At 43.1% G+C, this 27,891-nt stretch overlaps 2 protein-coding genes and 1 non-coding gene across 6 annotated transcripts; all 3 read right to left on the bottom strand.

Annotated features, from left to right (window-relative positions):
• Positions 1-514: 514 nt before the first annotated feature.
• LOC103980925 (nuclear pore complex protein NUP35) lies at positions 515-19,433 on the bottom strand. Of its 4 annotated transcripts, XM_009397459.3 has the most exons (9): positions 19,329-19,433; positions 19,027-19,245; positions 12,919-12,979; positions 12,324-12,360; positions 11,514-11,591; positions 11,363-11,435; positions 10,143-10,182; positions 9,847-9,916; positions 8,204-8,614 (listed from the first exon to the last, which is right to left on the bottom strand). In XM_009397459.3, the coding sequence occupies exons 1-8, from the start codon at positions 19,368-19,370 to the stop codon at positions 9,867-9,869; spliced, it is 600 nt and encodes a 199-aa protein (XP_009395734.2). In that variant the 5' UTR covers positions 19,371-19,433; the 3' UTR covers positions 8,204-8,614; positions 9,847-9,866. The 4 variants fall into 4 exon arrangements, with proteins under 4 accessions (XP_065005645.1, XP_065005648.1, XP_065005647.1 ...); XM_065149573.1 differs by lacking the exons at positions 8,204-8,614; positions 11,514-11,591; positions 12,324-12,360; ... (1 more) ...; positions 19,027-19,245; positions 19,329-19,433 and adding exons at positions 515-1,034; positions 1,595-1,706; positions 6,775-8,124 and having other exon boundaries at positions 11,363-11,393; XM_065149576.1 differs by lacking the exons at positions 8,204-8,614; positions 11,514-11,591; positions 12,324-12,360; ... (1 more) ...; positions 19,027-19,245; positions 19,329-19,433 and adding exons at positions 515-1,034; positions 1,595-1,706; positions 6,793-8,124 and having other exon boundaries at positions 11,363-11,393.
• Positions 19,434-21,988: 2,555 nt separating this feature from the next.
• TRNAK-CUU (transfer RNA lysine (anticodon CUU)) lies at positions 21,989-22,061 on the bottom strand. Its single transcript has one exon. It is a non-coding gene; the product is annotated as a tRNA-Lys (tRNA).
• A 648-nt stretch (positions 22,062-22,709) lies between these two features.
• Positions 22,710-25,395, bottom strand: LOC103980924 (uncharacterized). Its single transcript, XM_009397458.3, has 3 exons — positions 25,266-25,395; positions 23,818-25,202; positions 22,710-23,575 (listed from the first exon to the last, which is right to left on the bottom strand). The coding sequence occupies exons 2-3, from the start codon at positions 24,459-24,461 to the stop codon at positions 22,912-22,914; spliced, it is 1,308 nt and encodes a 435-aa protein (XP_009395733.3). The 5' UTR covers positions 24,462-25,202; positions 25,266-25,395; the 3' UTR covers positions 22,710-22,911.
• Positions 25,396-27,891: the final 2,496 nt, after the last annotated feature.

Genomic DNA, 27,891 nt, shown 5'->3' with positions numbered 1-27,891 from the left:
ATATGAGATCCAACGCATCTGATCAGCCAACGTACGTCGTCTCAACGGGAAGCCATCTTGCATTGAGATGCGTGCCATTTCAAACTCAACGGTGGATGCTTTGATTTTTTGAGAAAAGTACGAGCATTGTACACTGGAAGGTACGGCGATCTTTTACGATACATAGACAAGCACTAAGCACAAGCATGAACGGAACAAGCTAATTGTTTTAGCATCTCTCCAGATGGCCTTTAGAGGACCGCTACTTCATCCATCAAATAATTAAACATTGCTGGTATTACCTTCAATTCAGGTCCGTGACAGTATATTCATATAGAAGTCAGATGTGTCCAATACTGCTTCTTTTTAAGTGCTAACAACATTCATGTGAATGCACGAGAGATATAGTTGGGTTTTATCAGCTCATTTGGTCTCTACAAGCAGACGAAAAGAGCGACCATGTTAGTTGAAGTCTAGCAAAAAAATAAACCAACATGCAAGAAGGGATGAAGCAGGAAGAACATGGACTGATCAATGAAGGGGGCAAAAAAAGGACAAAGGCCACCGCCTTGCCCTCACGAGATATACTTTAGGCATCGGTTTATATATTTACATATATACAGAGAGAGAAGTACCTCAGCTTGTGAACCGATCCTTCTACAACAGACGCTGAAAATACTGAAAGAATGTTAACAACAGAGCAAAAAGAACCTAAAGAGAGACTTGTAATCCATGTATAAAAATATTGGTGCAACTCCGATTCAAATGCCAAATATCAAGTCCATGACTTTAGACAAAGCTGATGTTGCTGGAGTCGCAATAGACTGTTGATGATGGGCGCGAGTGAGGACTGTTGATGGAGTACCAGTCGATGAGCTATTTAAAGTAGTTGACTTGGAGGGTAATGAAACCATGAAACTTCCGCGATTGAGTCTGTCAGATGTTTCATCCAGATGATGACGATGCATTGGATCTATACGCTTCACCGCAATTATCAACAGACTGTTTAGCTGCATACCATTTTTCTTAAGAGCCATTTGAGCTTCAGAGGGATTCTGCAAAGTGAAAGAGCATGTTAAGACACATTCAGAACGGGTGCAAGCTTCTCCAGAGAAAGTAGGCGACAAACATATCAAAATTATTCTGGAATAGATGACTTTCGACAATTATACTACACAAAAAAGACAATTGCAAATGGGTGTCTGGTTGCAGAGTCTCTGATTCAGGTTAAATGTGGGTTCAGTGCATGAGGACAACATAAGTACAAGGGACAGACTACCATGTGATGATAGACAACTCTTTGACATGCATACTTGATAACAACTTTGCCAATCTCATAATGACCAATATATCAATAAACACTGGACATGAACAAACATCATTTATCTCTTGTGCTGCTACAATAAAAAAAATCTACAATTGTCATTAAAATGAAAACAAGACCAAATTGAAGGAAGGAAACTCAGAGTAACAAGAACATTGGAATGATCAACCATGCAGCAGTTTGCATAACGTATAATGAATAGCCAATTGCTCTCCACAGTGGGGAATTAGATCAAAGAGACTTATTATCTTCAGCAAGTTGAAAGATATAAAATGAGCACAAAACAATTACCTGATACAAAATGTGTATCCAATTAGCATTGCTTGGTCCATGTACATGCTTTGATATGACACCACATTTTTCAAACTCTCGTAACACCATATTGGTATCACTAGGGGGAAATCTGATGAAAAAAAAGATTTATAACTCAACCATTAGATGTACAAAGTCTGCATATAAAACATTGTAAGTGTTTCTCAACTAGATATGCCAAAAAAATTTCTTGAACATGTAAATCTAGCTATGGTTATTTCTTCTGATTGAACCCACACGTTGATATTTCCACTTTAATATGTCTAGTGAAATTTTCCACAGTATGCAAAACTCTTTATTCAACCCAAGATGCAAGCAACAATAAGAACATTTAGGACAACATAAGGAGGAGATGGATGTACCCTTAAGCTAATCACATTACCTAAATGTTTCAGGCTTGCAATATCAGATTTTAAATCAGTAAAGACAAATGGATGACACTGTTAAAGAAAAAAAGATTTGAGAAGCAAGAAATGTTTAACAACGCACAAATGGAAGTAAATTTCACACGAGATATATTTTTTCAAATGCAGGACAAACAGGTAATCCATTTGAAGAAAGAAAGATAGGGATTGGTTATAATAAATTTTACATATACTACTGTTAAATAAAAACTCATTCATTTACAGTAAAATGTACCTCATGTGGAAAAATCACAGGTATATTTTCAGAGGTTATATCCAAGGAAAACACTGAACATCTAAGATTGATTTATATACAATGTGAAATTTTCAACATTGGTCTAAATACATATAATCAATACAATAGACTAAATAGAGCATCAAAAGCACCTAAACTGAAGATTTTAAACCCACCTCCAACACCTCAGAAAACTTTGCTTGCACAACACCCCATCTCACTCAAGATCCCTATACAAGCTAATAAGCTTCTTTTTCGGCAAGAAAAATTTTATCGCTTAGCAAATTATGCAACTGCACAGTATATACAGATCAACACTGATATGACAAAAAATGGCAGACCCAGCACAGCCGGACGAGACAGAAGCAGGTAACGGTTGAAGCTCGCCCATACCCTGCGATCCCTCGGTCTCCCACGCAGCCCCAGTGGCAATGTCAGACGCCACCAAAGGTACAGTCCTGCCCTACAGACAGCTACGTCGGGTAACATCAAACCTCCTCTATAAATACCCCGAAGCCCTGAACAAAAGGGGGAGGACACACTCAACACACGGAGATTTCTCCTCCTCCTAAACCCCCTCCACGTTGCTAACTTGATCATCGGAGGGGTCGGGCCGAGCTCCCGGCCCGACCTGTGTGCAGGTGCGAGACGGTGTTGCCTCTTCCCGGTGCTGCGGCGGAGCTGCCTCCCGACCCGAGCTGCCGACCCGAACCACCGTGCTCGGCCGCCAGGAGACCCCGAGGAGCGCCCCCACGGAGATCACCGCCATTCGGACCCCGAACCAAGCCGTGACGGCCCCGACGCCATGGCTAAACAGTTACTTACCGTAACAGAATGGCGCTAGAGGAAGGGCCCGAATGTCAAGGGATCCTCAAACTGATCCCGACGAACTCCCTATCGAGGGATCGTTCTTAGCAGGGGCGCAGACCGTGCGTGACGGGCCGCGGGCTGACGACCTCCCCGCAACCTCGAAACGCTACTGGGGTTCATTCGACAACCCGAACCTGCTTCCGCCCGAGGGCGCTCCGAGCGTCCCCTCGCCGATGTCATCCGAGGCCTTTCACGACCTCGCTCGTCAAGTCCGAGCTCTGACGGATATGGTGCAAACCATCATCTCGCGCGTCTCCCAACCGACATCCCCGCTCATGACTCAACCGCTACGGCAACAGGAGCCGCCCCCCTGGGCCCACGTGATGCTTCCGGAGCCTCCCGCTTCGCCTCGGGTCCGACCGACCCCACTTGGGGATCTAGTGATGGCAGACCTGAGCGGCCGCCCGGAGCCCGAGGTATTACCTCCGGAGTCAACAGACTCCCTGCGAGCCCAGCTACGCTTTCTTAGTCAGCGGCTCGACGAACTAGAGAAGGAGTTTTGCAGCTCAGAGGGAGAGCTCGGGATAAACGCAAACTTGGGATCTCCGTTCGCACCAGAGATACGAGATCACGCGGTTCCCCCGAACTTCCAGCTCCCTTCTTTGGATACATACTATGGCTCCACTGACCCAGCGGACCATGTCGCCGCTTTCCGTGCCCAACTAGCATTGTATGGAACGTCAGACACTTTAATGTGCAGGGCATTTCCCACGACCCTGAGGGGTCTGGCCCGCACATGGTATAGCGGCCTGAAGACCGGAACGATCACCTCCTTTGGCCAGCTCGCCAAGGAATTCGAGCTCCACTTCATAGCCCATGCCCGGCCAAAGCCCTCCGCGGCGCTGCTCCTCGGACTCAAACAAAGGGAGGATGAGCCCCTCCCACATTTTGTGGATCGCTTTGCCACGCAAATCCGGTGCTTACCGGACACTCACCCCTCTCTGTTTGTGCAGGCGTTTATGATAGGCTTGCGACCCTCCAGATTCCTCTGGTCCCTCGCAGAGCGACCTCCCACGGCGGTGCCGGAGATGCTCCAGCGGGCTAACCGATACATCGCAGCGGAGACCTGGGCGGCCACGAGAAGAAGGGACGACCTCCGACCGCGGGCTCCATAAGAGAGGCCCAGCATCCGCGATGGCTACCCGATGTACTCGTGAAAAGAAATCTAAGCCCCTGCCCCAGTCTCTTCCAAGGGAAGGCTTCATGTTTACCTAACTGTCTCTTGACTCACGGTTAGCTTCGGCCTAACCCCCCCTTTTTTTTTGCATTCGCACGGCTCAGTCGTAGACGGCCCGAGCCCACCACAGCGCGGCCTGCCCGTCTGAGTGGTGTCCCTCGGTCGTAGCTTGCATGCACCGAGCACCTCGGCCGATCACTGCCGAGATCTACCTCGGTGCGGCCTATCCGCCTCCGACGCATGGTACCCGAGACCACGTCCTCGCGTCCTGCCCGCCTAGTCGTGCTACTCGGTCGCATGGCCCTCGCGACCACGCCTGCGCGGTCTGCCCGCCTGCGTCGTGCTCCTTGGCTCCATGTTCCCGAGACAGACCAGCGCCGCCAGTACGCCTGCGTCGTGCCCCTCGGCTCCATACTTCCCGAGACCACGCCTGCGCGGTTACCCCGCCTGCGTTGTGCTCCTCGGTCCTCGGCTTTACGCCTCCCGAGACCACACCTGCGCGGTCACCCCGCCTGCGTTGTGCTCCTCGGTCCTCGGCTTTACGCCTCCCGAGACCCGCCCGAGACGTGCTCCTCGGCCGCATGTGCCCGAGACCACCTCCTCGGCGCGGCTAGCCCGCCCGAGACGTGCTCCTCGGCCGCATGTCCCCGAGACCACCTCCTCGGCGCGGCCAGCCCGCCCGAGACATGCTCCTCGACCGCATGCCCCTGAGACCACCTCCTCGGCGCGGCCAGCCCGCCCGAGACGTGCTCCTCGGCCGCATGTGCCCGAGACCACCTCCTCGGCGCGGCTAGCCCGCCCGAGACGTGCTCCTCGGCCGCATGTCCCCGAGACCACCTCCTCGGCACGGCCAGCCCGCCCGAGACGTGCTCCTCGAACGCATGTCCCCGAGACCACCTCCTCGGCGCGGCTAGCCCGCCCGAGACGTGCTCCTCGGCCGCATGCCCCCGAGACCACCTCCTCGGCGCGGCCAGCCCGCCCGAGACGTGCTCCTCGGCCGCATGTGCCCGAGACCACCTCCTCGGCGCGGCCAGCCCGCCCGAGACGTGCTCCTCGGACGCATGTCCCCGAGACCACCTCCTCGGCGCGGCCAGCCCGCCCGAGACGTGCTCCTCGACCTCATGCCACCCAAAGCGCCTCTGCGGCGCGGCCTATTCGCCCCAGACATGTGTCTCAATCATGAACCGCGGAGAGACCCGCCACTTAAAGATCAAAGCCACGCCTCGAATCCCCTCCATCCAAAGCCGAGCCATGGCTTCCTTTGGGGGGGGGGAATATGATATGACAAAAAATGGCAGACCCAGCACAGCCGGACGAGACAGAAGCAGGTAACGGTTGAAGCTCGCCCATACCCTGCGATCCCCCGGTCTCCCACGCAGCCCCAGTGGCAATGTCAGACGCCACCAAAGGTACAGTCCTGCCCTACAGACAGCTACGTCGAGTAACATCAAACCTCCTCTATAAATACCCCGAAGCCCTGAACAAAAGGGGGAGGACACACTCAACACACGGAGATTTCTCCTCCTCCTAAACCCCCTCCACGTTGCTAACTTGATCATCGGAGGGGTCGGGCCGAGCTCCCGGCCCGACCTGTGTGCAGGTGCGAGACGGTGTTGCCTCTTCCCGGTGCTGCGACGGAGCTGCCTCTCGACCCGAGCTACCGACCCGACCCGCCGACCCGAGCTGCCGACCCGAACCACCGTGCTCGGCCGCCAGGAGACCCCGAGGAGCGCCCCCACGGAGATCACCGCCATTCGGACCCCGAACCAAGCCGCGACGGCCCCGACGCCACGGCTAAACAGTTACTTACCGTAACAAACACACTTCACCATAACAGCCTGTTTAATTAATTTATGTGTTCTGTATTTATAATTAATAATCTTGTTCTTAAACAACCTGCTATTCCTTTTCATCCAAACTTTACACACTGCAGCCTTTCTCAACTCAAAAGGATCAGAGTTTCCTGCACACTTCCTCAAAGAAAAAACAGGATACTTCCTGTTGAAATCCATAGTCTTCCTTCTCATGCTGCACCAGCTCAACATCATTTCCCATATGCTACTTGTGACAACTGACCAACATTTTCTAATTCTGATAATAGAAGATGCTGCAAGATCGTTACACAATTCATTTCCTTGCTTAGCACGTTTCTCGATATGTTAATCTGTCACGCACAGCTAACTAGTTCATATGCATGATTCGGAATCCTGTCTTATACCAGACCCATTAAACCAATCATCTTCCTATGTTGTTTCATCTACATACTATGTATTATTGCCTATAGGTAACCAAACAGGTCGTTCATCACTTTTGAGTTCAATCTAGTCAAACTTATCTTATTGATGCCTTATATACAACTAAATTAAAAGAAGGCATAAAGGACCTAGCAGCAATCGTGGGAAATAGGAAAGCAAAAGAAACAGACAAGAAGCAGAACTGAAAGAATAGGAGAAGCAAGAGTGTGAGGCTATACCCATAAACAGTAACCCACCCATCCGCACCAAGCCCTCCGTTCTGCATGCTACATCCTTGCGAGCCCGGCTTCACAATCTCTCTCGGCCGCGGAGGCGGCGGAGTGATCAACGCCCCTGGCTCGATTAACCCATCTATCGGCGAGCCGCGGCCCGTCTCTCTCTCCTCTCCATCAACCTCGGCAGCGCGAGAACCGCTCATCTCGGCCCTGGTTCTCCGGACGAAGGAAGAGGAAGAGGAGGACGTGGAAGGGGAGAGAGATCCTGTCCGATCCGACGGCGGGGACGGCAGATCGCCGATGCCGAAGAATCTGATGCGGTCATCAAGGGTGAAGACCGGAGGTGCAGGGAGGTCAGCCGAGATGCCGGTGTCTCGCCAGAGGGCGGAGGCGGTGGCGGCCTGACTCGCGTTGGCGAAGCGAGAGGCGGTGCCGCGGTCGGGGAAGATCGGCATGCCGAGGTCACAGCACAAAGGCGAAAGACGCGCGGACTCGGTGCTCCGCGCCGTCGGGGAGCTCAGGGTCTCCTATTCGATGGCGATCCCTCCTCTTCTTCCGGAGCCTAAACATTAATAATCGAACGAAAGAACGGCGCGCGGGTGCGGCCGTTTCGAACAACGGCAAAACCGTCGAACTCCAGAGTCGGTTTGGAAAATTACCGAGCATGCCAAAAGAACGGCGGGTTTGGAAATAATTACAAGCTCCCGAGTGGAACAAAATTGAAATTCCTTATTTATCCTTGCGATGTTCACAAATAACATCTTTGTCATTAAAGAATTATTATTTAAATATAGCATGTCACTCTAAAAAGGCTACAACAAGTAATAATATATCAAACTTAGTTACCATTGATGGTTTCCAAACTTTATTTCTTTTAAAACTATTAAATACTTGATAAATACTTTTGTGGACTCACGGAAGGTCATAAATCATTTTCGTCTTCATCACTTATCATTTTATTAAAAAATTATTATTAATACCCATCTATCAAAAATTCTCCTTAATCATGATTATTAACAGTTTCTTCAACTGAGATTACTCTTAATAACATAACAATCAAATGATAACCATGAAAACAAACTACATGAATACTCATATAAGGTTTTTTTTGGCTTTCAGGGATATGCATACAAACATATATATATATGTGTGTGTGTGTGTGTGTGTGTGGTGTCTAAGTTATGTCAATTATCTATGCTTCAAGCATTTTTTTTCTAGAAACAAAAAAAAAAAGAAAAAAAAAATCACCAAATCAAGTGGCCACCTCAATTGCACCCTCTACATCTAAAAATATAAGCCTTCTTACCAAGTCAAGTTATATGCCACCAAATGCTCTTCCACATTGTTCTGCTGCTGCAAAAAAGGTTAACGCAGAGGATTATTGCTGCTTCCTAAAGATAGATTCCCATACCACTCCAACATAGAACACAGATGCATGAAACCAGATGACTTGCAAGTGCTGATGTCCCAACAAAAATGACAAGGAATAGAAATTAAAAACGAAAATAGTAACCAAAGCTACATCAATTGGGGAAAGAAAACCGTCTAAAGTGAATAACACAAAGTCACATACTAAAGTGAAATTCTTAATTAAAATGATGTGCCAATTTGCAATTCCTTAATTGTCATAAGTAAATGATGAATGATGGTTGTTATCTCGACTGAGGAACTTGCAGTTGAGCAATTCAGCACAACTGACTCCATAGCCTTCATGAGATCGGAAATTCCATGTCGTTGGTTCAGTGCCATTTGCAGTCTCAGAGCATTTTCCAAGAATTTCTGAACTTACAGCAAAGACATGGGAACATTTCTTCTGCCATTTAAGATGTATCTGCCAAAATTTCTGTACATAAAAGTAACCACTTTCATGGTAAATAAGCATCTAGTTAAATGGAATACTGGCTAATGCAGCAAACATGGTTTTGGGCCTAATTACCATGTAGACGATTGATCAGTAACACTACAAAGAATGTTTGATGTAAAAACTAGAATCAATTTTATTAGCTTCCCATATTTGGTACAAAGCCACCTCAAATTTTATCAACAAGTATCTGCCCTTAGACCCAATGCTGTCTGAATGGCAAAGCCAACACTGCTAACTGATGATTTGAATGCAAGATGTAACAGCATACTCTACCTAAACCCCCATAACCAGCGTGCAAGAGGTGCCATTCAATTGTCACAAATTCAATTGTATTATCCAATCCTTTATGATGCAAAGCATCAAGGAAAAGTTCTTATAATTACATACGTCCTGCTGATTTTTTCTACAATAATATTACTAAAACGACAGTTCATGCCACACTATATCATGCATTAAAATATCTGGCTACATCATAGTTACACAAAACTGTATAGCCTTTTAGCAAAATGTCAGGCAATTCCTTTGCAAAGGTTCCATTTTATTCATTTGTAATGCAAACTGATGGGTGAAACATTCACAATCAAACTATGTCAGATGCATTATGGTTTTTCAAACTCAGATAACTGGTAGCTTCACTGGTGTATTGTCTGCACTTAGGTTGCATGCCCTAGGATATGATAGTTAATGTGCTAAGACAAATACATATTAAAACAAATTGGCACATATGACCAGAATGTCAAGGGCTACGTTAACCATCAAATTTCTAATCAATAATTTTGAGAAACTTAGTGGTTATTTATCAGCCCTCATTTTTATAATTTAAGGACAAAACTTCATACTCAGTGAAGCTTTTTCAAACATTTGTGCTATACTACCATCATGTTCTCTATGCTTTTCATCTCCCAATTTGAGTTTTGCAAGGTTTGAAATCATTTAGGCACTAGATCCTCCATGAACTTCTCTTGCAATCATTATTGCATATCATTAGCTGATTGTATTTGTCTGAACTTTCATTGTGGCAGATTGTAGAACAGGGTCAGTGAAACCAAAAGCAGTATACAGAATGGATGAATTCTTTGTATGATTATAAAAATCTTACATCAGCAGAGAAAGAAAAAAAATTGTATAATGTACAGCATATAAGAACTTGCAAGAAATACTCATAAATATATGCATAGATGAAAGAGAACCAAGTGGCCTGCTGCACCTACCATCATGGGTGCCCACATTGTTACAGCAGATGCAGTTTCCCAGTTACAGAATCAATGTCTGCCTTCCTCCCTAATGAAAGCATCTTATAAATGTTGCTCTTTGGAAAAATTATAAGCATGTAATACTTCCAAAAAGCTAATATTTTAGTGTTATGTATACACAAAAAGGGATGCTGATTTCCCCCACCCACCCCAGGAAGAAGGGAATCAGGGGATATGGAAATTATTATGTTGTGTGACAGTATAGACCAAAAATAAACATAATATTAATTTAAAAAGTTAAATGAGAATTGAACCTGGTCCAATGGCAAGAACTGTCCTTGATCCAGCCAGAACCTGTGAAAGAGAGACCATTTAAAAATTAAACGCAGTGATGATGCAGAAAAAACAAATCTAGATAAACTATGTTACAAAAATCATTCATGTGATTATGCTGCATATTTCACTAAAGATTAGGGAAAAGAAAAAGTATAGGGAAAAAGGGGGGGTTGCAGAGTTGGAAAGTCAGAACTATTTACTGCACGACATTATAATCTCATTTTTTGATGAGGATACATATTGAGATGGCATAGCAACTAACTAATACAATACACTAAATGATCTTGAACACACACACACACGCATGCGCACACACACATGTATATATATATATATATATATATATATATATGCACTTACAAAATCATTTTTTGATGAGGATACAACATATTGGCATGCCATAGCAACTAACTAATACAATACACTAAATGATCTTGAACACACACGCATGCGCACACACACATGTATTTATGTGTGTGTGTGTGTGTGTAAATCAGTTTCAGAAGCTTTTGTTGTTTTTGCATGTGAACCATTATCGATTTATGCTCTCACGATCATGATTATTAATGTGTGGTGTTATAGTTAAATGGGTGCTACTTCACATTGATTAGAAGTAGAAGCTTCCCATGCGAGGTTCAAGTGTTAACCATCCACTATCTATAGGCCACCATATCCAAAACATGTTAACTACGAAATAGAAAATAGACGACCCATAAAAATTATTTAAAAAAGACCCTTCCCATGTGTTCGGCAATTATCAGGGAAATTAAATGGCCCATCTCAACAATTAGTCTCAACTCTTGCTTCATGTAAAAGGGGAGTCAAGCATCACCTTGTGGGTATCAAGACTCCTGTTCCACTGGGTGTTGGACATGGGTGTCCAAGTATTTGGCATGGAAAAAGTGGTCATTGGCCTTGTGGACTGGTCACTGTCCTGGACAAGTTCTTTTGTGCTGGCTCATAAACAGTTCAGACCATGGATGCATGACCAGCAATAGCAACAGGAGCTTTGAAAAGTTAAGGTTCTTGATTGATGAAAAGGTACACTACCATGTAACTACTCTTCACCAAATGTCAAAGAATTTTACAATATATCGAGTCAATCAGAATGGAGGTTTAAGCAAGTTTTATCATCATCATCACTTTGCCAGTCATATCTTTAATTATCTAGCATGAATGAGAAAACCCAGAAGTGAACCTGTGTACGCCCTGCATCAGCAACCACAAAAGTTGGAAGGCCACAATGGTCTGCTGCTTCCTTCAGCTTATTCCTAGAAAGGTGCAGTTAAAAAGGTTACAGATGATGCACATTTAATAGAAAGAAGAATCAAAGAGAAACTCGTACGTACATCTCTTGCTGATTCTTGCATGATAAAACTATTTTAGCTTGCCCATATTGCTCCCATTGTCTCAAAAGAGAGCGATGGCTGCAAGAAAGAGGAGCTAGTGAGCCTTCAGATTTCTTCTAGGATGCTTGTGACCATGGAATAATGGCTAACAAATGTGATCAAATTGAGCAATAACAACAATGCAGGTAATAGAAGCAAAATACCCATAGATACAAACCAGCATAGCAACCCTTGATAATGCAAGAGAAGTACTTGTTGCATAGCTTTCTTTTTCATATAGTATGCAAGCTCTTAGAAGGTTCGAACATATTTAATACATCTAAGCAGTTTGAGACTTTGAGTAATACCATCATGAAAGAGTACATACTGTACAGACTACAAAATAAGCCAAAATACATGCCCCAAGTTAGTATCTGCTTTAGCACTCATCATGATATGTAGATTTTCATTGACAGAAAAAAGTAGCCTGCCTCACATTTCTTGCTAAATGTCTTATTGGGTACTTAAAAGCACATATAGCCAAGTTACTACTCAGCTTTTATGTGATTGCTTTGCCTTCATAGATAAGCATTGAGATAAAAATTATCCAGTACAAACACATTAAAAGTCTAGATGTTTGATTTAAACCATCAAATTCACTGGTACCCGCGAAGAAGAGTGAACCATCAAACAAGCAATGGCCCCAGCAGCAAAGAGAATTATATTTGAGTTAAGGAAACAATTAAGTTGATAAAGTATGTAAAGTAATGAAACAACCAACATTCTTCAAGGATAATTCAGATGATAAATTATTTAAAAATACATTGGCACCTTTGAAGCAACTCTGCATACATGCCAGTCGCTGCATCTGTCATTTCAGAAGATGGCATAATTAGTTGGAAATAAGGGAAAAAGGAAAATAAAACTTGTACAGGTGTGACAATCCAGATAAACTGAGTTTTGTATATCAGAGTTGCTATCCAGAGAAAAAATAGGCTGCAGTAAATGTTTCCAATTAATGTTTCATTCATCAGGGTCTGCAATTATTAAAGATGGATGCTTAGATACAATAAATCCTTATAAATAAAATTGTGCATACAATTCCATTTAAGCGGAAAACTTGACAAGTGTCAGAAAATCATAAATTATTAGAAACAAGACTAAAGCAACATTAAAAAGTTTATACAAACGTGGCAATTGAGATGTAACTTATCTTAAAAGGTTATATGATTGCCAAAAGTGGAAATAAAAATATTTTCATTTCATGTTTCATTAATCAAACTCTACTAATCGTTAATGATGGCCTTCAGATGTAACAATCTCTCATTCACATGAAATACCAAACAAATTGAAAAAGTTCGTCAAGTGATGAAATAACTAATAAAAAATTAAGTGCTCATATAATAAAACAAAACCATCTACTCACGGGCACATTGAGAGGCAATTTTTCCGGCTCCCATCTTCAGGTCTTGTCGAACAATTAGAACCTGCACATGGAAGGTACCATTTGTCATCCACGCTTGGCCACATGACAGCTCACATGCTAGGTTATGACAGCTTACTGTCAACAATTGCATGGGCCAACCAAAGATATACATAGATTAAAAAGAATCAAGGTTAGATTCAGCTTCACCGCACACACATTGTTTCTTTTAAGAACTATGAACAAGGATTTCTTTGTTATTTTATTCTACTAGCGTAAGATACAACAGAGCAAGAAGAAAATATCTGAATAAGTTTTGATGGAAAATTGCAATAAGAAGTAAAATCTTCCTCTCACAAAAAAGAGTGAACTGACATATCCACTTTATGAAACCAACAAAAGATATAAATCTATCAATAAACTACTTTGATAAAAGCACCCACTAGAATAGATCGTTAATACATCACAAGGTAATCATTAGACATATTATTGTCCTAGGAACAACCTGGAGTTGAGAACTATGATTTTGAACATCCTCTCTTGCAAGTGATGAATAGTTATTGTGCTTATCTTGAGATGCAACAAGCAAACTTAAGCTTCTTTTCTTTAAACTCTGTAACTTGAATAGAGAGGGACAAACAAGAAAAAAAGACCACGCATAATTCATCAACCCTGAATACACATTAGCTCCAAAGGATAAAATATAACTAACTTACCAAACGTTGAGAATTCGAAACCCCATCCGACATATCTACACCTTAAACATTGGTTTCGTGATGATGTACCAAACTATCTTACCAAAGGTTGAGGATTTGAAACCTCATCCTACATATTTTATACCTTAAGCAATAGCCTGATGGTGGTGTACCAAACTAATTTACCAAAGGTTGAGGGTTCGAAACCTCATTTGACATATTTTGAATGTGCCAGTTGGCCTAGTTGGTATAGACTTTGACAGATCCTTGCAAAGTCCTAGGCTTGAATACCGTCTTTGTCACTTATCCTTTGCAAAAAATATGACATAATAATAAGTTTTGCAATAAGCAAGATACACAAATCATCTACCTTAGAACTAAAGTTAGACAAAGGATCTAGAATACCAACGTTTTACTCTTCGAATTTTTTTTTTTCATACTCCAAGTTCCAAATACTCAACCACTTCTTCTCTTTTAGACACGATATACTAAAAAAAAGGGATCAGTGTTAGAACCCTAACAAATTCTAAGCTTGGGGTTTATCTCTTTAGGGGACCGGCCTCCTTGGAACTCCATAGGGGTTCCCTCCTCCAAGTTGCCGCTCAAAGGCTGCTAAAAAGATTCATCTGTTGCTTGTCAAAAGAGGATGATTACATGACTATTTATAGGGCTTCTAAACCCTAACTCATAATAGGACTCCTACTCAAGACTCCTTCTAACCAACTCCTAATAAAACTCCTACTCTAAGAAACAACCTCCCAACTAACCCTAACCCTAGCCAGCCTCTTCACCTCTTTAATAGGGGTCGGCTGGGTAGGTTTTACATGAATGTCTCTTTTAATAAAATTCAATTAGGACTCTCCTAGCTAGAGTCCTAACAAACCCGCCCTCTTCAAATCAGCCTTGTCCTCGAGGCTGACGATCCATGAATTCTGGGAATTTGATCTTCAAGTCGTCATAGTTCTCCCAAGTGACATCTTCTGCTGGTAGATTCGCCCACTGTATTAGCACTTCAGTAGTGGGTCGTTGTCGTCGAGTCACGATCCGTCGATCAATAATGGCACTCGGTTGGGTCTGAAGTTCTCCTTGGGCAGTCATATTGGTAGATGGCTTTGGGTTGTCTTGTTTTGTCCCAGCTTGAGCTTTAAACACGACACATGGAAGATTGGATGGATTCGAGAGCTAGCGGGTAAGTCCAATCTGTATACTACCGCTTTGATGCACTCCAAACTTTGGTAGGGTCTATAGAACCAAGGTGAAATCTTTATAGATGCTCTGGTCTGAATTAATGTTTGTTTGTATGGCTGGAGTCGTAGGAAGACTCGATCTCCTACTGAAAATTCTCTTTCGCCTTTGTGTTGACCATATTGTTGTTTCATCCTTACTTGGGCTGCAATGAGTTTATATTTTAGTAACTTCAACACTTTGTCTCTGTCCTGTAGTTCTTTGTCTACTTGTTCTATTTTAGAGGTGCCCAACACATATTTTGGGATCATAGGGGGAGGTCGGCCATACATAGCCTCGTAGGGAGTACATTTTGTGGATGAATGATAAGTTGTATTATACCACCACTCGGCCCAGGGAAGCCACTTTGTCCACTCTTTTGGTCGGTCACTAGTGAAGCATCTGAGGTATGTCTCCAAGCACCTGTTCACCACTTCAGTCTGGCCGTCGGTTTATGGGTGATATATCGTACTCATTTTCAATTTAATGTCATGCATTTGGAATAACTCTGTCCAAAATTTGCTTGTGAAAACCCTATCACGATCACTTACAATAGATCTCGGCATCCCATGCAATTTTACAATATTCTCTTTCCCCTTTTTGTCAGTTATTTCATAATCATATCCAAGAAGCTTTGTTACCCATTTTTGCTGCTCGGGGGAAGATATCTTTTGCTCCAAGAAATATTTTAGGCTTTTATGGTCGGTCTTGATTTGAAAGCGTCGCTCGATCAAGTACGGTCTCTATTTGGTCACCGCATGCACAATCGCGAACATCTCTTTGTCGTAAATAGTCATCTTGAGATGGGAAGGAGATAATGCCTTACTGGTATAAGCGAGCGGGCGGCCATCTTGTATTAGTACAACACCAATTCCGACTTCGAAGGCATCGACTTCATTAACAAAAGTCTTGTCTAAGTCGGGTAGCGCTAGTACGGGCGTTGTCATCATTGCGACTTTAAATTCGTCGAAGGCAATGGTGGCTTTGTCCGACGATTGGAAAGCATATTTTTTCAGCAAAGAAGTAAGGGGTACACTGATCTTTCCATAGTTTTTCATAAACTTGCGGTAGTAGCCTGTTAAACCAAGAAAATCGCGTAGCGATTTTATGTTCCTCGGGGTAGGCTAGTTTTGCATTCCTTCAATTTTGAAGGGGTCTACTGCCACACCTTCCTCTGATATGATATGCCTAAGATATTTCACATTTTGTTGAAGAAAGCTGCACTTCGATTTTTTGACAAAAAGAACATGTTCTCGCAAAATCGTCAAAATAAGTCGTAAGTCCTGAAAATGACATTCAAGAGAATGGCTGTAAATAAGGATATCGTCGAAGAAAACCCGCACAAACTTACGAAGATAATTCCAGAAAATGTCATTCACAAGGCTCTGAAAGGTGGAGGGAGCATTGGTGAGACCAAAGGGTATTACCAAAAATTCGTAGTGACCATTGTGTGTTCGAAAGACGGTTTTCGGTGTGTCTTCTTCGCACACTCGTATTTGATGATACCTAGATCGAAGGTCCAGCTTTGTGAAGACTCGTGCTCCCTTTAATTCATCAAGCAATTCATCTACTACTGGAATAGGGTATTTTTCCTTGATGGTTATGTCGTTGAGAGATCGGTAATCAACGCACATTCGCCATGTTCCGTCCTTCTTTCGTACGAGGAGCACCGGTGAAAAGTAGGGGCTGCAACTTGACCGAATAACTCTTGTTTCGAGCATCTCTTTTACAATCCTATCTATTTCATCCTTCTGAAGATGTGGATATCGATATGGCCCAGTATTTGCTGGAGGTTTGCCCAGAAGAATCGATATACAATGATCATGCCGACAGGTAGGAGGTAGGTTGCGCAGTTCGTCAAATATATCTGAAAATTCAGCAAGCAAAAGAAGTAGGTTTGGATCTTCAAATTCTGTTGGCTCTCCCTTAGTTTGCTGCTAAAGTTGTACCAAAAAGCCACTCACTGCATGCTTTGTGCAAAACTTCTCCATTCGTCGTGTGCAAATCGTCGTTATGTCGCCCCCACGTTTTCCATGCAGTATCACATGTTTCCCCTTACTATAAAATTTCATAATTAGTTTCATAAAATTCTAGGAAACATCACCTAATGTCGTCAGTCATTCGATGCCGAGCACGACCTCGTAATCACCAAGAGGGAGGAGGAATAAATCTACAATTATCTCTTGATCCTACAACAACAGTTTCGTCCGTCGGCGACCTTAACGTCAAACCAGCTGCAATTCTTGATAGGTAAGGCCATCTGGATAGCAACCTTATTGTTCATAAAATTATTAGTGCTCTCGGTGTCAATAAGAACAGTGATAGGTTGTTGCTTCAGAAGTCCTCCCACTTTTATCGTTTGTGGGTTCGCGTAACCGACAAGGGCATGCATCGTAATATCGACCGGCAGTTGTTCTTCGTCCGCGACCTCTTCCTCATGCTCCTAGACCTCCTCCTCCATGTCTTCAAACAAACCGTGCTTATGTGGCTAGAATTCTGCGGTGCATCTAGCAGTTTGGACATAAAAGATTAGTGGTTTATATTGAATTTTTTTTTAATGAAACAGTTTGGACGTAAAAGATCAATGGTTTATATTGAGAATTTTTTGACAAAACCAAAGGGAAATCCGTTGTTATGAAGTATCAAAGCTATTGTAAAAATTTCGTAGAGATTTGGATAGAAAAAACGCAGTAGCAAGATCAAACAAACTGTGTTATGCGGTTGGAATTTTGCAATGCATCTTTCGTCGTAGAGATAAAAACTTTACGACGAAAAGTTTATGCAGCAATATAAAAACGATTTTTTTAGATTTTTGAACAAGGATAACTAAATTACAACAACAGTAAAGTAGGAAACCAGAACCTGTTGCAATTCACGGGGAGATCAAAGGATGATCCGCAATGGTGGAAATGACGGCGGAATTCGACGACGATCTTTTAAGCAATTGTGGGAATTGCTTTGGGCAAGTGTGGAGGGCTGATGAATGGCTGGATTTTTTAATAAGGATAACTAAATTGCAGCAGCAGTAAGATAGGAAACCAAAACCTGTTGCAATTCACGGGATGATCGAAGGATGATCCGCGGTGGTGGAGATGACGGCGGAATTCGACGATGATATTTTAAGCAATTTTGGGAATTGCTTTGGGCGGCTGTGGAGGGCTGATGGATGGCTGATGGATGGTTGTGGAAGGGCAGCGAGATGCCAAGAACGCTGCTCTGATACTAATTGTTAGAACTCTAGTAGATTCTAAGCTTGGGGTTTATCTCTTTAGGGGATCGGTCTCCTTGGAACTCTGTAGGGGTTCCTTTCTTCAAGTTGCTCCTCAAAGGCTGCTAAGAAGATTCATCTATTGCTTATCAAAAGAGGATAAATACATGATTATTTATAGGGCTTCTAAACCCCAACTCCTAATAGGATTCCTACTCAAGACTCCTACTTCTAACCAACTCCTAATAAGACTCCTACTCTAAGAAGCAACCTCCCAACCAACCCTAACCCTAGCCGGCCTCTTCACCTCTTAATAGGGGTCGGTTAGGTAAGTTTTACATAAATACCCCTTTTAATAAAATTTAATTATGACTCTCGTTGAATTGGCGATCAAATTTGACCATATCAAATGCAAAGGCCTATGATAACCTGCACTATAACCATTACATTCAATCTTGTCTCAGCTACCTAAATTGATTTAATGAATGGCTACCGGCATAGCATATACATGTATCAATATGCAGTTTCCTGATTCTGAAACTTCTTCAAATCTTTTCTCTTTCTACATCCTTGACATCAAAATCAAGTGGATAAGTTCCTGCTTAAAGAACATCACTAGTCACTTTCCTAGTACGACAGAGAGGTCTCATATCTCTTGAGCTAAAAATGTAATGTTAAAGCCAAAAGCATTTTAAAAGAATTAACTCCAGATCTTCTCACAGAAGATCGCGTTTTTCTGTCGGGAAAATACTCTATGTTAAGAAATTGAAGTCCGTGGTAAATGTTCTCCACACTCGTCCTCCGAGAATGAACCCTAACCAACAGTAGGGATTCCTCCTCCATCTTTTCTAGACGAGAAAATTAAGAACTAGGAGAGAAATCAAGGAAACAATTATTGGAAGGTATCCTGACCAAGGAATAGGGCAACAAAGCCAACAGTTTCACGCTCTTCTCCAAAACTTCAGCGAGAGAAAAGAACTGTACCATTTTGAGCTCTTCGGAGGTGCCGCGGGGAGAAGAAGAAGAAGCGGCTGCCGACATCGACTGGTGTTTGCCGGGACGAGAGGACGACTTGCCCCTGGGATCCCTGACTCTGCGCGTGGCCGAGAGATCCAGAAACAACCCCAAAAGGAAGCCGATGATCATTCCTGGGAGGTAATTCTCCGGCTTCAAACACTGGGCGAGCCATGGCTCCTCCTCTTTCTGCACAAAGAGCGAGAGGAGAATCCACACGGATCAAGGAGAGTCGGAAGGAGCGGAAGACATGAAGGAGAGAAGGGTATTACGTTATTCGAAGAGTGAGGCGGGTTTCGCCCAAACGGAAACATCTTCGCCGCTGCGATCGGTACTCGAGTCGAGAGGGAGGGGACGGCACGGCACGGGCTCGTAGTGTTGTTATCTACCACGTTTGATACTGGGCCGAATTGGGCCTTCCACTGATAACAGTGTTGCTCGGCCCGTAGGGCTTATGGTAATCTGGCATGGCTGGGCGAGCCATGTTGCCTGCGCATGACTGACGTGGACAGCCATGCGATGTCTAACCTTCTTAGTCGGAAGGAGACCTACGTAGAGATTTAAACTCTATTTATCCGATGTGGCATGTGGGCACACGAAAAGTTTAAACTCTATTTATCCGATGTGGCATGTGGGCACACGAAAAGGACAACTCGTTTTCATATCAAATAATGGATATTTGATCATGCATTTTAAGTGGATGTATATATTAATTTTAAAGTGAACAAAATTATATTAAACATAAAAGACAAGTCTTAACAAAGTTTTTGGCCACCTCATATGTATAGTGTTTGGAAGTGATTTAGGAGTGATCTTATAAATATCATGTTAAAGGTGATAAGTACTTCTTAGTATAATTTGACCATAATGTATTTAGGGAATACTTTGGTTAGATTTGATTGGACAATAAGTCATCCTTAAATTCAGTTACATGATAATTATGAGATATTTTATGATCAAATTTAATTGTATCATCATCGAGCAATACTTTACGGATAAATTCAATCGTATCTTAATTATCAAATGCATCACAATCGAATTGTGTCTTCATCCAATGGTTAGATTATATCATTTTATTACTATAGGATATTTTATATACTGATTTGATTGTGTCATCATTAAACGATGGTTTATGATTAGATTTGATAGCATCATTATTAGGAAAAGTTTCACTTTGGAATTTGATCATGTCATCATCTAGTGATGTTTCATGATAAGATTTGACTGGATCATAGTTAAGGATATTTCATGATTAGATTTGACTATGTTGCCATCGAGCTATGCTTAATGGTATGATTCGACCACATTATAATTAGGAACGCTTCAAGATCGGATTTGATTGCATCGTTATCGAGCGATGCTTTATGGTTGAATTTGATCGCATCATAATTCTGTTACACATGCCTCATCATTCTATGAGTTGTTTGTATTTATCGTTTTAGATTCCAGCTAGTTAGTGTAACGAGAACTATGACGATTCAAATCCACTCATGTAATCCATTGTTGTCACCTCAATTCTTTACGAGCATAATTGCTATGAATTACCTTTGATTATAATATCTTTGATTTGGTTCTTGATGATTCATGACAATTGATGGATAATTGATTTTTCAGAAGCCAATCAGAGAGCTCCATCTTGATTACAATTTTGCTGATCTATCTATCTCCCATGGCTATCACGCTATCCTTTAAGTCGAACCACATGGCAAATAAAAGGATTGGCACCAAACACTAAGAATCATATGGCTTCGGGATTCTATTCCATTAGTACTTTCTCATGAACTTTGAGCTTAGACTTACTTTTGTGCTTTAAGACCCTTGTTAAACTCCTTAACTGATTTTTTTCTCTAAGATATCTTCCTCTTCCTCGTAGCCCTCTTTGGGTTTGGATTGGTCATTGATCATTGATCATTTCCCCTCTGTTTCTTACTTATCTTACTTCCTTCTCGTCCGAAGAGGTGAGAGTTATTAGAGAGAAAAGGTTCTCCTCGTGAGATACTCCTTCGGATAATAGAATCTATACTCTTGACTATTTTCTCTCTCCTATATTAGTGCTGAAAACTCATATCACCATCGGTATTTGTTTCATTTTGTATGAGAATTCAAGCTTATAGCAAAGCAACTCAGCTTGATGACATATACACATCAAATAATTATTTTTTTATTTACATGGATGCACTAGAGGGTAAGACTTCAGTTCTCACCTATACTCTTTTTTTGTTGAGGTATTATCGTAATGGTAGATCTCTCGTGGTTAGATGGCACTAGAACTAAATTTTATTTAAATATTATATTATTTTTAAATAAATATTTGATTTAAATGGTAAAATAAAATTATTAAAACTTTTTCTTTTTTGGATATAAATTATTAAAAAAATTATTATTTTATTATTTTCTCGATTAGCATCTCTTTTTTTTAGTATCCTTTGTTTTTTTAAAGATCAAATTACATTCCCTTAGCATCTGTCTCGTTGTCGGACTCCGCCCACTTACTTTCTTATACCAGATCACGTTTACTGTATAGATTTAATTCAACATTGCATAATGACATGGTGACGATAAAGATTGAGAGCAAGCTCGAGGATAAGAACTACGTTAAGTCATCCGTAATCAGCATCCGTTGAAGCATAAGTGATAATAGTCATAAGAATTTACTTTAGACTTCCGAAAATGTTAACGAGGATGAGACTATGCAAAAGAGCACGCGAGTGAGGGGCAACAATTGTCGATGACAAAAGAAAAAACAAGGGTAGAAGTGCAGAAGTTAATATAATTTTATCTTTCAAAAAATAAGAAGAACTCTACATAAATAAATGAAAAAAAAAGAAGCCATGATGAGATAAGAGAAAAGAGAAAAAAGAAAAATAAAAAGATTATTTTGAAAATTTTACTCCAAATTTTTATTTAAAATAAAAAAGTAAATCAAATATAACGCCCACCGTGGGGCTCGAACCCACGACCACAAGGTTAAGAGCCTTGCGCTCTACCAACTGAGCTAGACGGGCTTTGAGACAATCGCACGATATTAATTTTAAAACGTAAAAAAGTGATCCCGGTCGACCCTTTTCTTACACGACTCTTTCGACCACTAAAGGATATTTATTTCCGCTTAAGAGTTGTTCTTGCCGTGCGCCCCACTTCCAAGTTCTCCCTTCCTTTTCCAGGTCTCCTCGGAGTTGTCGCCGAGTGTGCAGCTGTTAGGTCAGAAGGATCGGCCGTGTCATACGAGGCAGGTTTTGTCTACCTACGTTCTCGTACTCCCCTCCAAAGTCAATCTCCTGTAGGCGTGGTGTCAAAGAAAACTAGAGTGTTCGATTGAGAGTAGTCAGGTCAACGACTGCTTAAGATAACCTCGGCCGGTATTCATCAGATGAGGGTTACACGAGGACATGAGCACTGCTTGAAATCACTCGAACAGGCTTGAGCGAGGCCTACCGTAGCTCACTGATGCCATCAAGCTTACCTATGTATGTGAATCTGACCAGATGTATAAGATAAGAATACCCATGAAGATGGCATGCTTCGATCGATGTATAAGGTCTGGTCCAGCAAATTGTGTCCTGATGTAGTAGATATTATTTCTTCTGCACCATTGCAGGCGAAGTCTTGTCAAACGATGGCATAGATGTTATCAGCATGAACATTGTCGGACATGTGTTTTTTAGTTGAAACACTCTTATTATTACGCTCCTTTGGATGGACAAAACGGAGGTGCTCAAAAGATCGATGTCTTCCTTGTCCTTGTACAGTGACAATCGTAAAGCAATCAACACAGCAAACAAATGTACAGAGAACACAAACATGCGTTAGATCATCACTTGGCAAGAAGGAAAAGCTTCCTTATTCATGGAAGCCTCAAAGGCTATTATACTCTTGCTGGTCTGGGCAGAGCTCGCTCCTTAGCTTCTGCGAGAACGACTGACACGCATCCATGCTAAGATCGATGGCCGCTGACAACGCTATGAAAAGCGCGACGTCGGCCATGCACGATACGTGTTGCAACCCAACTTGAACTGTTGGCTTACTGGCCTTCCCTTGGCCTTCCACCGCTGCCGCCATGACGAAACCTCCGACGAAGGGCCACGAGCCCGGCATGACGGCCCCCGCGACGACGGTTGGGTCGATGCAGAACTCGCCGCCTTTGCGGACGCTGAGGGACGACTCGGCAATGGGGAGTCCGCTGTTGGGTCCGGCGTCCGTCACCAGCTCGAACCTGAGGCCCAGGGCGTCGGCCGGGCCTCTCTCGCGCCAGGCCTCCAGCCGTCCCCACGGCTTCCAGTTGGTCGTGGAGGGGCCGATGGCATGGAGGATGAGCCATGCGCCGGGGTTCGACCGAGAGACGCGGTCCGAGCCGGGGGAGGGGACGAAGGGGGTAACGATCGACGCGGCAGCCACTGGGGATCCAGAGAGGTCGTGAATCGTCACAGTCCAGCCCTTGCGTTGCTCCCACCTGATCTCGTGGTCTCTTTCTCCGCCGAAGGATAAGCATCTTTTGAAGCTTCTTTTGGTTGGCAGTGAGCTGTGAATAGTATTATTCATGGTACAGTTTAGTTTCTGTTGTGCTATCAACGATGGTTTCAGAGGCTTTGCAAACATAATGAATTGATGTCAAAATAAGATGAGATGCTCATAATACAAGGCTTCTTGCATTTCTCTGATGTGTCACAAGATCAAGTGCAAACATTCGTGAATTCCATGGATGCTATGTACTCCGAACCAAAGGAAGGCAAGCTATTCATTCATGTTGCTCATGGCACTCACCGGGATATGGTGGTCCGCCGGCGGTCGGCGGTGAAGCGGCAACTGAACACCGGCTGGCGAACACACCCACTCTGGCCGCTGGCACACTTTCCTTGGATCTGGTACACCACCGGGCTGCACTCCGGCTCGCCTCCGAACTGGAACACGAACCTCGGATCTGGCTCCGTCCGCACCACCAGGTGGAGCCGCGCCGCCGACGTCTGGCTTCCCATGCTGACCCACCCGCTCTGCACGACCGCCGCCCGCGTGGCCGCCGTCTCGAGGTCCACCGCCACCCTGACTCGGCCGAGCAACCGGCCGGAGCTAAACCCGCACGTGCTCCCAGTCCGGCCCACGTACACGGACACTTCCAAGCTTGCCCGCTTGCCCGATGACCGCTGCCACGCGGCTGGTTCGACACTAATGATGACCGGAGAGGAGGATGAGGAGGAGGTTGGTGCATCTATTAAGTTGGTGCTCGAGGTGGGATCGACGGCGAGAGGGAGAGGGACCGAGCAGTAGGAGGAAGGGCGGTCTTGGAGTTGGACGGTGCAGAAGCATGGGGTGGCGGAGGGGTGGACGCCGGGCCCAACCGGCTTCGCCATCGTCGGCAACTTTAACGCAAGAGATTCCACGATCAGCCGAACGAACGGGCAGGGATCCATCTCCAAATCCTCCGCCCCCCTGCTCCCTCTGACTCTCTCCCCTGCTCTCTCTCTCTCTCTCTCTCTCTGCTACCGACTAATAAAAAGCTATGTTTAGTACATTTGTTGATGGCACGGCTAAATAAAAACTGGGTTTGGTTGATGTTTACATGTCCATGTACCTGAAATTTGTTTATGTGTATACTTCTAATACTCTGTTTGGTATGCAAAACCTTGTTGGATACACTCATCACGCATCACCCATTATCCAAGTGCATATGTCAATGATTACAGATTGTCCAATTATATGAAACATGAACCTTAGTTTTGGCTACCGGTGAGAGAAGGGGTACACCCACCAAGTAGCTCAACTGGCCCATGGTCATCACAAACAAGGATTTCGCCATACTCATTAACTAAGGAGGAACTTTATGAAGCACTAGCGGTTTAGGGCTCAGAGGAGGCACAATAAATAAATTGAAGTACAGAGGGAAGAAGATGAAGAGGAGGAGGATAGACTGGGATTGGTTGGGGTGATGCTGTCAATTGGACGGACGAGGTGGGGACGGGTACAGCTGGAAATGGGCTGTGCGCAACATGAGATGGTTGGTTACCTGTAGGTGCCGAAACATTTATTGGTTGAACACACAATTATAATAATTGCTAGCTTCTCTGGCGTCGCTTGGGATCCTTCCACTGCTTCTCTAGCCGAAGACCTCGAGGAATTGGATGATGAATTCAAATTGCTCTACTCATCGGATCCTGGAGAACACGCTTAGTAAGGAAAGCTTGTATAGTTGGCAAGAAAAGTGTTGCAGAAAATACCTTCTTATCTGTTGAAAGATAGATTCCCCACAGCGTCCAATTAAGTTCGATGAAGAACACAGCGGTGAGCTTTTCTGTTTCCAACATGACAACGCCTATGAGAATGCGACTGACAACACAAAGCAGCAGATATACACGGAACAAGGTGACTGCGAGACAGCAGATATAGCTTGTAAAGCTGCGCACACAAAAAGGCTTCGCACAACAAGACCCAACAAGAATAACCTACTTTTCGTGCAGTAAAGTGAATTGAAGTATGAGTTCCCATACCTTCCACTGCAATGGACCCAACATGATCGGGCCTTCTTGATTGCACATATTTCAAAAGTATACTCCACCTGAAATTTTAGTTGGTCATAGACAAGTCTTTTAAATTAATAATCTTTATTCCATGCTTACAAACAACTAAATAAGTTTAAGAAATAATTTTGGTCCTTCGTCCCCATCCAGCTTTGCAGTGAACATATGTAGTTTTCCCACAGGATGCATTCCCTACACAAGGTTGAAACTTTGTTTTATTCTCTATATAGAAGCTTAGCTTTTAATAATGACCGTAAAGGGGAACATCATACACAACTAATGAATTTTTAATCTAGCAAATGAAAAATATGTATTCTGGAAAAGCAAATTTAGTATAAGAAGAAAGGGAGTAGTTATTCTGGACTAATTGTATTTATTAAAGGTATTGTCATCTGGCCTGCAATGTCTAAATTTTCTCAAACCTTGTTCAGATTTGGTTACCAGCTAGTAACATTATGAAACATAATAAGATCTATTTGTTGAATTTAGCATGTCATGGTAATCTATTTAAGGTGAAAAAGAAAACCATCATTCAGATTGTGCATACCATACTAAACAATTCACATGTTAGAAAACAGCAACCTAAATAAGTTTGTACCAGTAACATCCTACTGTACAAATCGACACATGATGATAAGCTTGTGTCACATCTCATCATCTTATGCAGTGTGGATGCCTATGCAAGGATCACTAATAAGTGTTTAGCTTGTGGATGAGGATCTGTAGGGCCTCATGGTTACAAACACCAGACTGACTCAAGTAGCGCTGTCACTCTACCAGCTTAGCCCCCCAATATATCATAACTCAATACACATCACCAAAGAACCATTACGCCAACAGTGATTTTAATAGCATAGCAGTAAACACTCCCCAAATTAGATTAAATATATGAATTTTAAATCAGTATTCTCGCCATAGACTAATTTATTTCCAAATATAATTTTATTCTTGTTGACAGAAGGTTTAAATAAAGGAATGGACAAATGCATCAACGAATGAGCAATTGAATGAACGAACGAACATTTGAAGTATTGAATAAATGGACAATTCGACGAATGAACTAAGGCAATATACAGAAGGCTGAGGGAGACATAAATTTCATGGAAAGAATAAAGATTTTTACTAGGAAACCAAGGTCAAAGCAATCATTCTAAATTGGAACAGCACCGAGCAGTATAAACTGAAAGTTCAAAGAGTTGCGAGTACCAGCAAACAAATTCTTTCATTTCATCTAATTATTTGTCATCTCAGCAACAATTAATTCACCATTCAACGATGACATATACCATTGTTTCCAGGAAACATGCTGATGCTAGCAATAGGCGTCCGTAAATGTCAGCACCACAGAACAGAGTTATTGCGGTAATGGAAACTCAAGAAAGGAACAGTAACGAAAGAATAACTGATCAACTTCGTCTTACCAATGGAATTCATGATAACATTATAAACAAAGGGTCGAGTCGAGAAGACTTCGAGCTCCGGCGCCAATCTCGCCACAGCGGGAATCGACGATCCCCATGTTAGCTTATCAAAATATTTATCACTGCTCGATTCCTCCTCTTAGATCACGGCACCAACGGCGCAAAACCAGAGCTGATCAATTTGCAGCACTCGTCGATCGTTCTAATCGTTCCAATAGAAGGTCGGAAGAGAAACACGATGAATGAGGACATGGAGGAGGAAACCTGAACGGAATGGGGGAAAGAGTACCTCATTGGGAGCGCGGCCAGGGAGAGCGGATCCAGAATTGGTGAGAGTCTCAACGAGTTTCGCCGCAGATCCTTTGGTTCCTAGGTGGAGCCGCTTCGATTTCGGGATTGGATGAGGGCAACAAAGAAGAACAAGCGGACTCTTACCACTAGGGTGGGCGAGATCGCTCTGAAGGCTGTTGGTGTCGTCCCCGCTTCAAATAAACCCCACCCCATTGGGTCGGATACAGACCTTGGCGGGAAGATGCGAAGGAAGCGCACGGGTCCCAGCGTCCGGTGGGCCCCACAGGGTAACTTGTTTTAAGCAGAAGCCACGTCAGTATGTCGATCTTTATAATTTAAAAAATAGTATTAGTATTTTTACACTTATCAAATAAAATATTTAATCCTAATTCTCTTCGATTTAAAAATAATAATTTTATTATATATTAAATTATTTAATTTTAAATAATCATTTTTCTCCTCTTCGTCGTCGAAGATAAACCGATGAAGAGGTAGCAGCTTGATGAGTTCATGAGTTCGAGAATGCACAACCCGAGGTCCTTTAACCACGGACCAAAATGTTTAAGCGAAAATTAACGTAGTACACTCATCAGACCCATATAAGTCAATCATAC

The sequence above is a fragment of the Musa acuminata genome, chromosome BXJ3-4 (assembly GCF_036884655.1).
Source record: "Musa acuminata AAA Group cultivar baxijiao chromosome BXJ3-4, Cavendish_Baxijiao_AAA, whole genome shotgun sequence".
Lineage (NCBI taxonomy): Eukaryota > Viridiplantae > Streptophyta > Magnoliopsida > Zingiberales > Musaceae > Musa > Musa acuminata.
The sequence above is the reverse complement of the archived record's forward strand: the minus strand, read 5'-3'. Positions and strand labels throughout refer to the sequence as shown.

Bases quoted from the DNA above. Each gene is read 5' to 3' on its own strand.
- LOC103980925 (XM_065149573.1), bottom strand. From the start codon at position 7,226: ATGCCGATCTTCCCCGACCGCGGCACCGCCTCTCGCTTCGCCAACGCG. The intron at 1,707-6,774 runs GTATAGCCTCAC...TTTTTTCATCAG, and splicing joins GGGTGGGTTACTGTTTATGG to ATTTCCCCCTAGTGATACCA. The intron at 1,035-1,594 runs GTAATTGTTTTG...TTCACTTTGCAG, and splicing joins GGATACACATTTTGTATCAG to AATCCCTCTGAAGCTCAAAT.
- LOC103980924 (XM_009397458.3), bottom strand. From the start codon at position 24,461: ATGGATCCCTGCCCGTTCGTTCGGCTGATCGTGGAATCTCTTGCGTTA. The intron at 23,576-23,817 runs GTGAGTGCCATG...TACTATTCACAG, and splicing joins CGGCGGACCACCATATCCCG to CTCACTGCCAACCAAAAGAA.